The sequence below is a fragment of the Formica exsecta genome, unplaced genomic scaffold (assembly GCF_003651465.1).
Source record: "Formica exsecta isolate Colony F162 unplaced genomic scaffold, ASM365146v1 scaffold191, whole genome shotgun sequence".
In the NCBI taxonomy this organism is placed as follows: Eukaryota; Metazoa; Arthropoda; class Insecta; order Hymenoptera; family Formicidae; genus Formica; species Formica exsecta.
Genome location: NW_021849211.1, coordinates 2,854,793 through 2,866,516, shown reverse-complemented (window position 1 = coordinate 2,866,516; position 11,724 = coordinate 2,854,793). Strand labels below are relative to the sequence as shown.

Sequence of the window (11,724 nt, the reverse complement as noted above, 5' to 3'; positions counted from 1 at the left end):
TCTCTGTCTCTCTGTCTCTCTCTCTCTCTCTCTCTGTCTCTCTGTCTCTCTCTCTCTCTCTCTCTCTCTCTGTCTCTCTCTCTCTCTCTCTCTCTCTCTCTCTCTCTCTCTCTCTCTCTCTCTCTCTCTCTCTCTCTCTTTGGTAGTATGATAAATATTTAGAATTCGGAGAATAGATAATACATACAGTATATATGAAACGCGGACGAGAAATAAAATATATAAAATCATATAATAGAAAAACTGCAATTGGAAAAATAAATTTAAAAATTTATACAAGCATCTTATTTAAATAAAAATTATTCGATTAGTAAATGATAGAAGATGGAATATGAGAAAATGTTTAATTGTATAAAAATATACATTACAATAGATTCTGATTTGTTGAATATAATGTTGTATATTTGAATGTTTAAATATATATTGATGCCATTAATACTATTTCGATCATTATAAAATGTAGAAATATAGAAAGAAAATAAAGAGAGGGAAAAATCTTTTTATATTTATGTACACATACCACACAACTTCCGTCATGGGATGTTTCGCAGCAAAGAGACATAAGAAAGAAATTGTGTCACAATTGAACACCTGGAAAGGAGTGTACGTCAATTGGACATAATGCTTATTGGCCAGTTGAAAATAAGGCTCTTTCATTGGTCAATCCTGCTGGTTACCCTAGGCACCGGTCGATATGAGTGGTTGTGTCCAATCGGTAAAAGTAACGTTTACGCAATCACCGAAAGATGGAATCGCAGAGCGAATATTTAGTGAAATATGTATACAACAGAACACTAAATTATTTTGAAAGATTTGAGAATGAAAAAATGTTGAAATGCATTAATTTACTTATGGACTTTGTCATATGTGTCTCGCAGAATAATTGAGATAATTGGAATCAATTATTTCTTTTTAATTAGTCACTTTGTATTGTGTAATTATATAAACAAACGATTATATATTATTTTAACCTAAAAAAATGATGCAAGCATACAGAAATATAGTGCGAACTTTGCTTTCTAGTAAGTTTTCAATATAATATACTTTTGAAAGAAAAACATTATATTCACATTTAATAAACTCTTATCTAAATAGGAATTTTATTTCTAACATTATGCTATTTTTTACAGACTGGCAACCTACATTGATGACACCGGCAGCTGGTTTAAAAATCTTTCGTCAACCTGTAAAATTTGGCAGTAAATATATACACATAGCATATACTTGTTATATATAGGATATTTTGTAATTTGAAATTATGATTACTAGACATTGAATATCCTGAACGACGAAAACTCAGAATAATGGAGAACAGGAATGCGTGCTTTTAAAATGCAAAAACGATTGCGATACATGCGTGGTCCAGAAGAGGTGCACAATTTCCTTTTATACAAGCAATATGGGATCATTGTAAGTCTGCATATGTAATGACAAAAAAATCATTGTTATAGAGATGTTTAATTATTCTCTCAAACTACACAGGCAACAGGAGGAGGTAGATTAAAACATAATCATTTTGAGATGATCCGTTTAAAACTTGGCAGAAAAATTAATCAACAAACGATGTTTGCAATTTGGCGTGTGGATCCACCATGGCAACCAGTTACAAAAAAGGTTGAACAATTAAATTATAGATTATATAAAGCACTAATTTGAAATATATTACTTTTCTGACGTAACAGTTATGGTTTCTATAATTTAGGGACAAGGACATCGCATGGGTGGTGGCAAAGGTTCTATTGACCACTATGTTACTCCAATTAAAGCTGGACGTGTCATCGTAGAGCTCGGCGGTCATTGCGAATTTTTTGAGGTATATTGTGATAATGTATTATCAATACATATATGTCTTTCAATATTCTTCAAAATAACATTACATTTTATAATGGTATATATAATTTGCGAGACTTGTCTCGTATATTGTCAAATTCATTCTGACTAACAGAATATGAATAAACAAAAATGTATTAATGTACGTCAAATTCTTTTTTAGGTAAAAAAAATATTGTCCGATATAGCACGCATACTGCCATTCCAAGCCAAAGCCGTCAGTCAAGAAATGTTGGATAACGAAGCAGCTAAACAGGAGTGGATGGAAAAGAACAATCTGAATTCTTGGACCTGGAAATACATGGTTCAAAATAACATGCTTGGCTGCTTTAAATGGATATCGCCAACTGATAAACTATGGTTTAACAAATACTTGTAAATAAAAAGAAAAGATTGTAAGAAATTACACATTCTTATATTTTCTCTTTATGAAATATTTTATAATTTATCTCAGTAAAATTAGATAATAAATGATAATAAATAATTAATGAATAATAAAACAATTAATATTTTTTTTATTCATTAATGATTATATATATATATATATATATAATTTATTTGACATTTGTTTTAATTGGTAAAGCCGTGCAATCTCAACCTTCGATGAATAAGTTTTACGTTTCTCGCACGAGTTACACTCTCTTGTGTCATTTCTTACCTCTATGGTGCGTGCACAAGTCTGAGCTTTTTAAGGTTACGATTGAGAAAGTATGTGTGGAAATGTATCAATATTAAATTATTTCATTATGCAACGTATTTAAATTTCAATAAAATTGACAAGCTTTACATTTTACATGCATATACTACATACATGTATCGTAATGTAACATTATTTAGCTATAACCTATATTTATATATAATTTTAAATTTCGTATATAATATTCCTTAACAAGCATTTCATCTCATTTTAATGATAATATAATACTAGAGAATATACATATATTACAGATGACAAAACTGTTGGAGTGGTTATCATGTGCAACTGTGATTTTTAGTATCTGGTTTGCTACGATCACAAGCAGCTCTACTTTTGTTAAGGAATGGCATGAAATAATACTTTTTCTTCCAATCATTTGCTTGTTTCTCTTTGGTTTGTACGCGGCTACCGTCGTTCTGTACAGAGTATTCACCTTCAACACCTGCGACAGTGCAGCCATCGAACTTCAACAAGTTAGTTTGTCTTGTATCTATAAGAAAATATATTTGTACTTTAGTAGTGTTAATATCTCTTTGTTATCACTTTCTTTTTCAGCAAATAGAGGAAGCTACAAAGGATCTTCAGAGCAAAGGTGTAATATTATCAAAAGAGGCTTCAACTTAAAACTTGTATAAATAAAATTTAAAATATTACAAATTTTCTACTCTATATATCTGTATGTATTATATTTTATCTTTATTCGTAAAATGATAATGTAATAGAAATAAAATTATGATATTTATTTTATATATGTATGACTAAAAAGAGAGAAAGAGAAAGAATATCTGCATCTTTCCTAAAAATTATTTTTAGACAATAATACAACGTACTAAGTTATATTAAATAAAATCTTAATTTATTCATTTATGCTATGTATTACAAGTATGTTGAGCACACAACCGAGCATTCTTTTTTTTAACAGCATTGTTTTCTATTAACTTCATATTTCTAAAAAAATGAAGAATAAAATTTAATTCAGTGTAATAGATTGGTAAATTTTATGCATTGTTATTAAAAATTCTTCAACAAATAATTTTTCACTTTACTATTATCTTTTTACTAAGTATAAGAGCAATGGAATTTTTTTTAAATATTTATTATCATTTTAATGATATTAATAAGTAACTGTATAGAGAGAGAGAATACAAATTCAAGGATTCAGAATTTCCTGTAACATGCATAAGTACGTACATACGTATGTATGTAATATTATGCAATGCGCATAAGTCTAATAATTAGTCTTTTATTATACAAAAAAAACCGCATAATATCGCTTGCTATTTTATGCTGCAAAAAAAAGTAAAATTACACATCATATTTGGAATACAATCTATAATATTATACCACATTTTAGCGCGCTTTTTAATAGAATTCCAACATAATGTATATAACAATTAATATTCAAGTGCTTATAATTTCGAGAGTACTATCAATAGATATGTAGTGTTCTATAGTTGTTTTATTTAATTTATTTATTCCAATCAATTTGTGTGTGGTAAGCAAACAAAACTCCTTACTATTAGCAAGAACTTAATAATGTGATATTTACATATCAAATTATAATTTTTGAGATCTAGAAATTGATTAAGAACAAAATTATATATATGGCAGGCTATTTTTTTTATAATACGCTCTTAGTTTACCAGATTGTAATACATGCAAGAGAGCTTTTAAATCAATTTTTGAATATTATCATTTAAAAGTAGATCTCTTTGTACATACATACATAAATACGGATATACGCAAGTACACATACATAAACGGATGCACTCTATAATTTTTATATCAGAAAGCCGAATAAATGTACAAAGTGTACTTATTATATCTATTTGTAGATGTGTTTAGACATGTATAAAACATATCTATAACATGAGAGTGAATATATCTCTTCAATTTATATATTTGCGACCCTCAATATATATATATATATGATACACACATATATATAATATATTGAAATATATATGCATATATATATATGTATACATATAACTACTGCAAGATATACTTTTGCAGAATATTCCATACAACAGTAGGCTTTCTCATATAAAAACAAAATTATATTGCTCCATATATATTTTAAGAAACATAGAGCATTCATAGGCTGTATAAGGATGGATTTTATAATACCGTTTGCTGTAAGCAATAATTCTTTCTCTCATAAAAATGTGTTATATTATGTTAAATGAAAATGTTTTTAAAAGTATGAAACAAGAGAGTCGGTATACGTAATATTACGGTATGCGTGCTTATCTTAGATTCAGTCGCTTACCAAACACACCAAGGGTTTTATCTACACAACGAATAAAATAGCAGAGATATTTGCGTGTATATCTATATACAAAGTAAAGATGATTATTGTAAGACCATTTGAATATTATCATTTAAAAGTAGATCTCTTTGTACATACATACATAAATACGGATATACGCAAGTACACATACATAAACGGATGCACTCTATAATTTTTATATCAGAAAGCCGAATAAATGTACAAAGTGTACTTATTATATCTATTTGTAGATGTGTTTAGACATGTATAAAACATATCTATAACATGAGAGTGAATATATCTCTTCAATTTATATATTTGCGACCCTCAATATATATATATATATGATACACACATATATATAATATATTGAAATATATATGCATATATATATATGTATACATATAACTACTGCAAGATATACTTTTGCAGAATATTCCATACAACAGTAGGCTTTCTCATATAAAAACAAAATTATATTGCTCCATATATATTTTAAGAAACATAGAGCATTCATAGGCTGTATAAGGATGGATTTTATAATACCGTTTGCTGTAAGCAATAATTCTTTCTCTCATAAAAATGTGTTATATTATGTTAAATGAAAATGTTTTTAAAAGTATGAAACAAGAGAGTCGGTATACGTAATATTACGGTATGCGTGCTTATCTTAGATTCAGTCGCTTACCAAACACACCAAGGGTTTTATCTACACAACGAATAAAATAGCAGAGATATTTGCGTGTATATCTATATACAAAGTAAAGATGATTATTGTAAGACCGAAATGAAATAATGATGTTATCATTCACCCTCTGTCAGTCCTCTTTTTATTTTCTTTCTTTTTCTTTTTTTTTAATCGAAATGTCACACGAAATTAAATGAGCGATTCAGTCGTCCAGATTTTGTGAGAGTAGGAAATTAGCAGCGAGATTTTCATTCTTTTCACAGGCGAAGTATGCTTGTACAACTAAGTGTTCTGGGAAACCTAGCGCCTTCAACCTTTCAATAGCATCCCTGTCCTGTGGTGTTATCTGAATTGTACCAGATCCTACGCCTGCGGCTGCGCCCGTACCAGCTCCGCCATTTACAGCGCCTCCTGCTGCAGCCGCTGCAGTTGCAGACGCTACGCCTCCTCCAGATGTTGGCAAAACTCGCGCCCCCGCTCCTGTAGCAGGTTCCACTATACGAGAAAAGATAGATCAAATTATATATATACATAAATTGTGATACATTATTAATATTATTAATTAATTAATATTCTCTTCAGTTATAATATATACATAGTTAACTAGGACTAACCAGGTTCATTGAGCATGCGTACAAACGCTTCCTGATTTTGAGAAATAAGCTGCAACAAGGCGGGATTAGTGGAACCGATTTGCTGAAGAAGATTATTCAGCAGCTGCGGATTCTGTTGAATAACTTGACGCATTTGTTGAAATTGTGGTTGCATACGCAAGAAGGCCAATGGATCTTGACTCTGATCCTGAAGTTGTTCCTGAGTTTCTGGCGGATCCTCAGGTGGATCCTCAAAGAGTTGCGCCGGTATACCTGTTAGAAGATACTCGACAGCTCTGTCAGGATTGTTAAAACTCGCGCGTAACGCTTGTACAACCTGCTCGCGTTCATATCTGATACAAAAAAAAAAAAAAAAAATGATAAAAATATTATTAAGTATTAATAATAATCGTTGAATATGTTTCTTTTTCATTATACATACCCCATATCCATGATGTTGTTTACCATAGTATTATAATCCTCTCCCATTAGCAAGGCACTTTCTGCTTGACCGGCCGCTGGTGTAGGTACTGCGGGTTGCTCTTGCACATTACTAGCTGCTCGCAATGTTTCTTGAACATTAGGATTCGAACTAGGTTGCGTAATTGCTGAGCTATAATTTCAAACATAAAAAAAGAATATAAAACATGTCATATTATATCGAGTTTCATAACAGAGCAGCGTATCCCCAACTTAAAAAAAAAAGACATTAAAATATTATATATTTAAAAAAAAAAAAGATAGTCTTTCTAATGCCCTTTTATCCAAAACGTATTAAAATTTTATTCCTATATATAAAATTCGAATTCGATTCCAGGCTTATGCCTCTACATGATGAAGCTATCGATATGTATAATAATTAATAATAAATAAAATGAATATTTTATAACGTATGCGCGAAAAGGTTGAAACCTTTTACCTAGTAGATTCTTCCTTGCTATCCGTACTCTCCGCACGCTGCTCTTCGCTTGTTTTGGGCGTAGCACCAGCTTTAGGCTTTGTTACCATAACAACTATAAACTTCTTCTCATCGATATTATATTCTGTTAACGGTTGCTCATCTGCCAATATCTTCCCTGTAAGAATTTGTACATTATTACGATCTCGCGAGCAAAAATTCATACTTATTAAAACGTTCGTATACTAGAATAACATAACCTATGAGCGTTTTTGCAATATCATTCCTATCCCCCCGGGAAAGATATATATTCAAAACATACGCGCGCGAGAGCTATATAATACTTAACACACTGTAATAAGGCGGTGGAGAGTCCGCGTTGCGTTACGCGAATAAGCGCCGGGCGCTTTCTTTCCGACATCGCTCTTGACGAATTAAGGTTACATTGCTTACCAGCGTATATCAACTTTTGATGCTCGGCGGGGAAGCCTTTTTGCGTTTCGATCTTCTCCTTGAGATCTTTGACCTAGTAACGATAATAAGTACATACGTAATCTTCCGTTCCGTCAATCGCTCTCTTCGAAAAAAAAAAATAAAAAGATATCATTTTTCTCTCCCGTCCCTCCGATTTTTACTTACGGTTTGCGACGAGTCGATCTCTATCGTGAACGTTTGCTGCTGTAAGTTTTTCAACGTTATAATCATATTGCCGAGCTGATGGGTACCCCGTGTGTGTCTACGTCAATTCTCAATTGCAAAATTAACCCCCTTTTCCGCCGATAAGAATAAAACGATGTTTTGGTAGAGATTTTTTTCGGTGATGAGTCGGCACTGCCTTAAACAGCTCTCGCAAGTGTATATACGTTACACTTGCGACAGTGTGCGGAAAAACATATGATGATGAAGGGGCCGAAGAGTAACCAGCCACGGCTACCAACCGCTATTCCATTTAGAACGATATTAGGCCGATATTACGTATGGTACGAATCTGTCAAGCGTGCTTTATCATTATTTTTAATTATTTATTTATTATTTATTTATTTATCAAATAATATATATAAATTTTACTGTATTTAACATTATTTGATTTTCATTATTTAACCAATTTCAAAATTTACTATAAAAGTTACTAGTTTGCCGCATCATGGCAGACGTTTTCTCCCTTGAGAGTCTCTAAATAAATAAATAAAATAAATAATAAGTAAATAAATAAAGGATCTTTAAAAGTGTGCTAAATGGTTGTCAGATAGTAAGTTTCTATGGTTTTCGACCTATCATTGGCGTCTCTTTGTTTTTACTTTTGTAGACATAACATCTGCTTATTTTGCTTGCACTTTCTAGAACTCCCTGTGTTGAGATAGACGTATTCGACGACGGAGGGAGAGAGAAGGAAAGAGAAGAACCCGAGTGCAAAACGAGAACAGGCTTGATTGTATTTCTCTGTCAGTCTTGTACAACCTCGATGCCACAGATGATATAAGTGTGACTTCGAATTTGACATTAAAAAGATGTGACGTACCGAGAGCGTCTGAGGGAAGCGGTCTGCGTCGGTGACACCGATGCCGTGCAAGATCTCGTGAATTTAGGTGTCGACGTTAACGCACGACAATCTGTCACTGGATGGTACTTGTCACTTTGAATTTAATTTGATATCTTTGCGCAAAGATTAAAAAATATTTATCAGAATGAGTAATCTCGTATTTTTTATTTTGGAAAATTGTACTCTGACAATGCAAATGTATAAGATAAATTTATTTATCAAGATACTTTTATAATTGTGTTCGTCTCTTTGGTGTTTTTCAAGGACTGCTCTACATTGGGCATGCAAACAAGGATACTTGGATGTTGCTGCCTTACTCTTAAAAAATGGTGCAGATAAGAATCTGCGATCCGAGATAGGCGAAACTCCAGCGTCCGTATGCAGCAATCAACAAATCTTGTATCTTCTGGGTATAGGTGGTGATAATCAACGAATCATGAACGATTTGTCCTTACATACTGTTACATCTACATACAATCACCCAGATTTTCTGCATACTGCTGCAAATCTCTCGAAAACCAGAAATAATGCATATAACGAAAGCAAATTCATCGCGATGTCTCAAGATGGTATGATATATATTGATACAACTCTTTTAATGATATTGACAGTCAGTAAATATAATCATAAAAAATTAGTTGACTCAAAATCTGAAATAGTATAATTGCGATATTTACAGAAAAAATTTTTAAAAAACTATGCTGAACTGTCAAGCTATCATTGTTAATATGCATATGTATTGTACATAATGATTTGTACACTAATGTTTTTAGAATTGATATTGAAAATCCGAGTGGCCAATACAGCAGATCCGGATTTCGTCGAAGTGGAATTGCCGCGGAGCGAATTGACATATCAAGCTCTATTGTATTTGTGTTGCAAGGAGCTAGATCTCAATCCACATCAGATCCAGAAATTACGAAAATTGCCCAACACCAGATTGAGGAAAGATAAAGACATTCAAAGACTTGAAAACTTTCAAGAGATTGAGATAGTCACAGACACTACGAACGTGTACAAGAGTATGCAAAATGCGAACGGTGCCGCCAGCACTTTACTCGTGCAGTCTACGTTGCCGACTAATGGATATCAAAGTATATCCAAGAAGGATCAGACTATTTTATACTGATCGCTTACATTGGAAAAGATCCTTCCTTTTAAATATTTCCAAACTCTAATATATTAATAAGAGTAACAAAAAGCTATTTGTTAAACAATAGTATATATATTTATCTAATATTAACATCTTAAATGCAATAATCGAATGTGAATTATATAAGATGTGATATATTTAATGTTAATTAAATTAATATGTTAAATTAATATTACAAATTTAGATAGGGTATATTCTAAATTTGTATATATAGCAAATTTGGAAATAGTGAATTTTTGTAATTGTTTTTTACTAGAATTAAAATGATTAAAGTATAACAATAATTTTTATATATTGTCTTAATTCTTAATTTATTTGTTTTTCTTTGTGCTCTTCTTGTTTCGTAGATTTTTTTGTTTATTAAGGATAACTTCGCCATCGGGCTTAACAGTGACTGTGGTATCGCCCAGGAACGTCGATAGTTCTCCTTCCACTTCGTGGTAAGCCTTCGGTCTCTTCGGCGGTACCGCAATCGTGAGTGGATCAATCGTATTTTTACTCCCTGAAATATATAAATTTGTTTAAGAGACCTAATCTGTGTATCAATAAATTGAATGTTTTAATTAAAACATACTTAATGTCATATAAAAAGGCAATGCTAGAGAGGTCGTGCTTTTCAACCGAAGAGCTCGTATGTTCGCCCACTTGCCAGGATAATGCATTTCAAGATCTTTGCAAGTCGCCAATATATTTGTCATGATTTCTTTTTCACTCATAGATGTGTTCCCTATCTGGACTAAATGAGTATCGCCGTTAGAGTGAAGATGCATGCTAGTTTTTCTCAATGCATAATCGATTTCGTGCTTCAAATCTTTGCTGTCCATCCTGATCGATGTTGGCAATTTCCGTCTCTTTATGAAATGTTTTCCCAACAGGTGTGACATAAAACCAGCGATGCGACCATCGACAAGAAAATGATCATAACTGCCTACAAGCTTTTTCTTCAATTCGAATTGATCGAATTCGGTTTTCACGCGATTTATAGGTATTATTTCATTCACGCGAGTACATCCGTGCTCGTCCAATAAGTTTTTGTAATGCTCTACTGTCAGTTCATAATCTTTCCTTCTCCCTCTTTCCAAATCACAAACAAATAGAGCAATTTCATCGTTTGGTGCTACTATTGAATGTGGTAATAAGCTATAAATAAAAAAAAAAAAACAGGGATATTAGAATTTTATCAGGGGTACAGCACAATATATTACTAATATACAAAGTATTATCATTGTAGAGTTTATAATCATGTTACAAATCTCATAAGGATCCATTGGCAATTATAAGATATAATCATGTAAAATCTAATCAGGAAAAAATATTTATATTAAAATTAATGCTAATATTAAAAAACAGAATAATTATAACTTATAAAGTTTTTGAATTAATTATAAATTCTTTTTATGTAAGTATATATATTTCTATTCTAAGTATAGAGAAAAAAATCGAGTTAACATATTATTCATGTAGAAAGTACACATAATTTCATAAAATTATTTACATTCTCATTTGTCTGCGAGGCACTTTTGGGACTTTTATGCAAGTCACTTGCACAAATAACGGCTGCACCTCCGTGATTAGAAGATTTCTTTGCGCGTTTTCTTTCAACTGTTCCTGAGTTAAATGGAAAATCGCAGAAATACACTGTGAAATTTGTTTCAACGATAAAAATGTTTCTTCTTCGACAATTTCTACGTCTAAATCCTTTGGTGGTGATTCCTTTGTCTTCTTCATCTCCGAATTCGCTCGTTTTCGCTTTCGCGAATTTTGCGAATCTGAATTTTTTAGTTTCATTTTCTCTATTGTCATTATTTTGCTATCTGTTCCAAGATTGGCACCATTTTCCTTCTTTTTACCAATATTTCTTTTTCTCTCCTCTTGACTACGCGGCTTTCCACGTGTTGGCGTCATCACTGCTTTGAGCTGAGACTTGCAGGCGGAAATGGGAAGTAGACGGAAGTGACGAATTTACACAGTGATACCAATAAAACGAAATTTTGAGCTCTTGCGCAGAGTGTTCCAAAATTTATCCCTTGGAGTAGAGTAGCGTTTGATTCAA

At 31.9% G+C, this 11,724-nt stretch overlaps 5 protein-coding genes and 2 long non-coding RNA genes across 11 annotated transcripts in view; 4 read left to right on the top strand and 3 right to left on the bottom strand.

The window, feature by feature from the left end:
- The window catches only part of LOC115233812, a 4,829-nt gene extending 4,267 nt beyond the window's left edge, over positions 1 to 562 (bottom strand). Inside the window, exon 1 of one of the 2 annotated variants that reach the window (XR_003883841.1) lies at positions 521 to 562. This is a non-coding gene — a long non-coding RNA (uncharacterized LOC115233812). Of the gene's footprint in view, positions 1 to 368; positions 433 to 520 lie in introns of those variants that run through there. The other variant, XR_003883842.1, reaches the window with a different exon arrangement.
- A 168-nt stretch (positions 563 to 730) lies between these two features.
- Positions 731 to 2,333, top strand: LOC115233791 (39S ribosomal protein L16, mitochondrial). The gene is given in 7 exon segments (XM_029804377.1): positions 731 to 1,022; positions 1,131 to 1,199; positions 1,270 to 1,312; positions 1,314 to 1,410; positions 1,483 to 1,614; positions 1,703 to 1,813; positions 1,994 to 2,333. Coding segments are annotated over 7 exon segments (711 nt in total). The 5' UTR covers positions 731 to 979; the 3' UTR covers positions 2,210 to 2,333.
- Position 2,334: 1 nt separating this feature from the next.
- Positions 2,335 to 4,828, top strand: LOC115233793. Of its 3 annotated transcripts, none has more exons than XM_029804379.1 (3): positions 2,335 to 2,538; positions 2,779 to 3,000; positions 3,083 to 4,828. In XM_029804379.1, exons 1-3 carry the CDS (start codon positions 2,356 to 2,358, stop codon positions 3,149 to 3,151), a joined length of 474 nt encoding a protein of 157 aa, XP_029660239.1. In that variant the 5' UTR covers positions 2,335 to 2,355; the 3' UTR covers positions 3,152 to 4,828. The 3 variants fall into 3 exon arrangements, with proteins under 3 accessions (XP_029660239.1, XP_029660241.1, XP_029660242.1); XM_029804381.1 differs by having other exon boundaries at positions 2,476 to 2,648; XM_029804382.1 differs by having other exon boundaries at positions 2,481 to 2,653.
- Positions 4,829 to 5,647: 819 nt separating this feature from the next.
- On the bottom strand, positions 5,648 to 7,879 carry LOC115233789 (UV excision repair protein RAD23 homolog B). 2 transcript variants are annotated; one of them, XM_029804375.1, is made up of 6 exons: positions 7,618 to 7,879; positions 7,432 to 7,504; positions 7,000 to 7,156; positions 6,523 to 6,693; positions 6,102 to 6,433; positions 5,648 to 5,982 (listed from the first exon to the last, which is right to left on the bottom strand). In XM_029804375.1, the coding sequence occupies exons 1-6, from the start codon at positions 7,681 to 7,683 to the stop codon at positions 5,690 to 5,692; spliced, it is 1,092 nt and encodes a 363-aa protein (XP_029660235.1). In that variant the 5' UTR covers positions 7,684 to 7,879; the 3' UTR covers positions 5,648 to 5,689. The 2 variants fall into 2 exon arrangements, with proteins under 2 accessions (XP_029660235.1, XP_029660236.1); XM_029804376.1 differs by lacking the exon at positions 7,618 to 7,879 and having other exon boundaries at positions 7,332 to 7,436.
- A 109-nt stretch (positions 7,880 to 7,988) lies between these two features.
- LOC115233796 lies at positions 7,989 to 8,386 on the top strand. Its single transcript, XR_003883838.1, has 2 exons — positions 7,989 to 8,227; positions 8,320 to 8,386. It is a non-coding gene; the product is annotated as an uncharacterized LOC115233796 (long non-coding RNA).
- Positions 8,387 to 8,503: 117 nt separating this feature from the next.
- LOC115233792 (ankyrin repeat domain-containing protein 40-like) lies at positions 8,504 to 9,960 on the top strand. Its single transcript, XM_029804378.1, has 3 exons — positions 8,504 to 8,601; positions 8,783 to 9,087; positions 9,292 to 9,960. The coding sequence occupies exons 2-3, from the start codon at positions 8,955 to 8,957 to the stop codon at positions 9,645 to 9,647; spliced, it is 489 nt and encodes a 162-aa protein (XP_029660238.1). The 5' UTR covers positions 8,504 to 8,601; positions 8,783 to 8,954; the 3' UTR covers positions 9,648 to 9,960.
- LOC115233788 (ribosomal L1 domain-containing protein CG13096-like) lies at positions 9,725 to 11,609 on the bottom strand. The gene is made up of 3 exons (XM_029804374.1): positions 11,167 to 11,609; positions 10,246 to 10,811; positions 9,725 to 10,173 (listed from the first exon to the last, which is right to left on the bottom strand). The coding sequence occupies exons 1-3, from the start codon at positions 11,574 to 11,576 to the stop codon at positions 9,983 to 9,985; spliced, it is 1,167 nt and encodes a 388-aa protein (XP_029660234.1). The 5' UTR covers positions 11,577 to 11,609; the 3' UTR covers positions 9,725 to 9,982.
- Between the last annotated feature and the right edge of the window lie 115 nt (positions 11,610 to 11,724).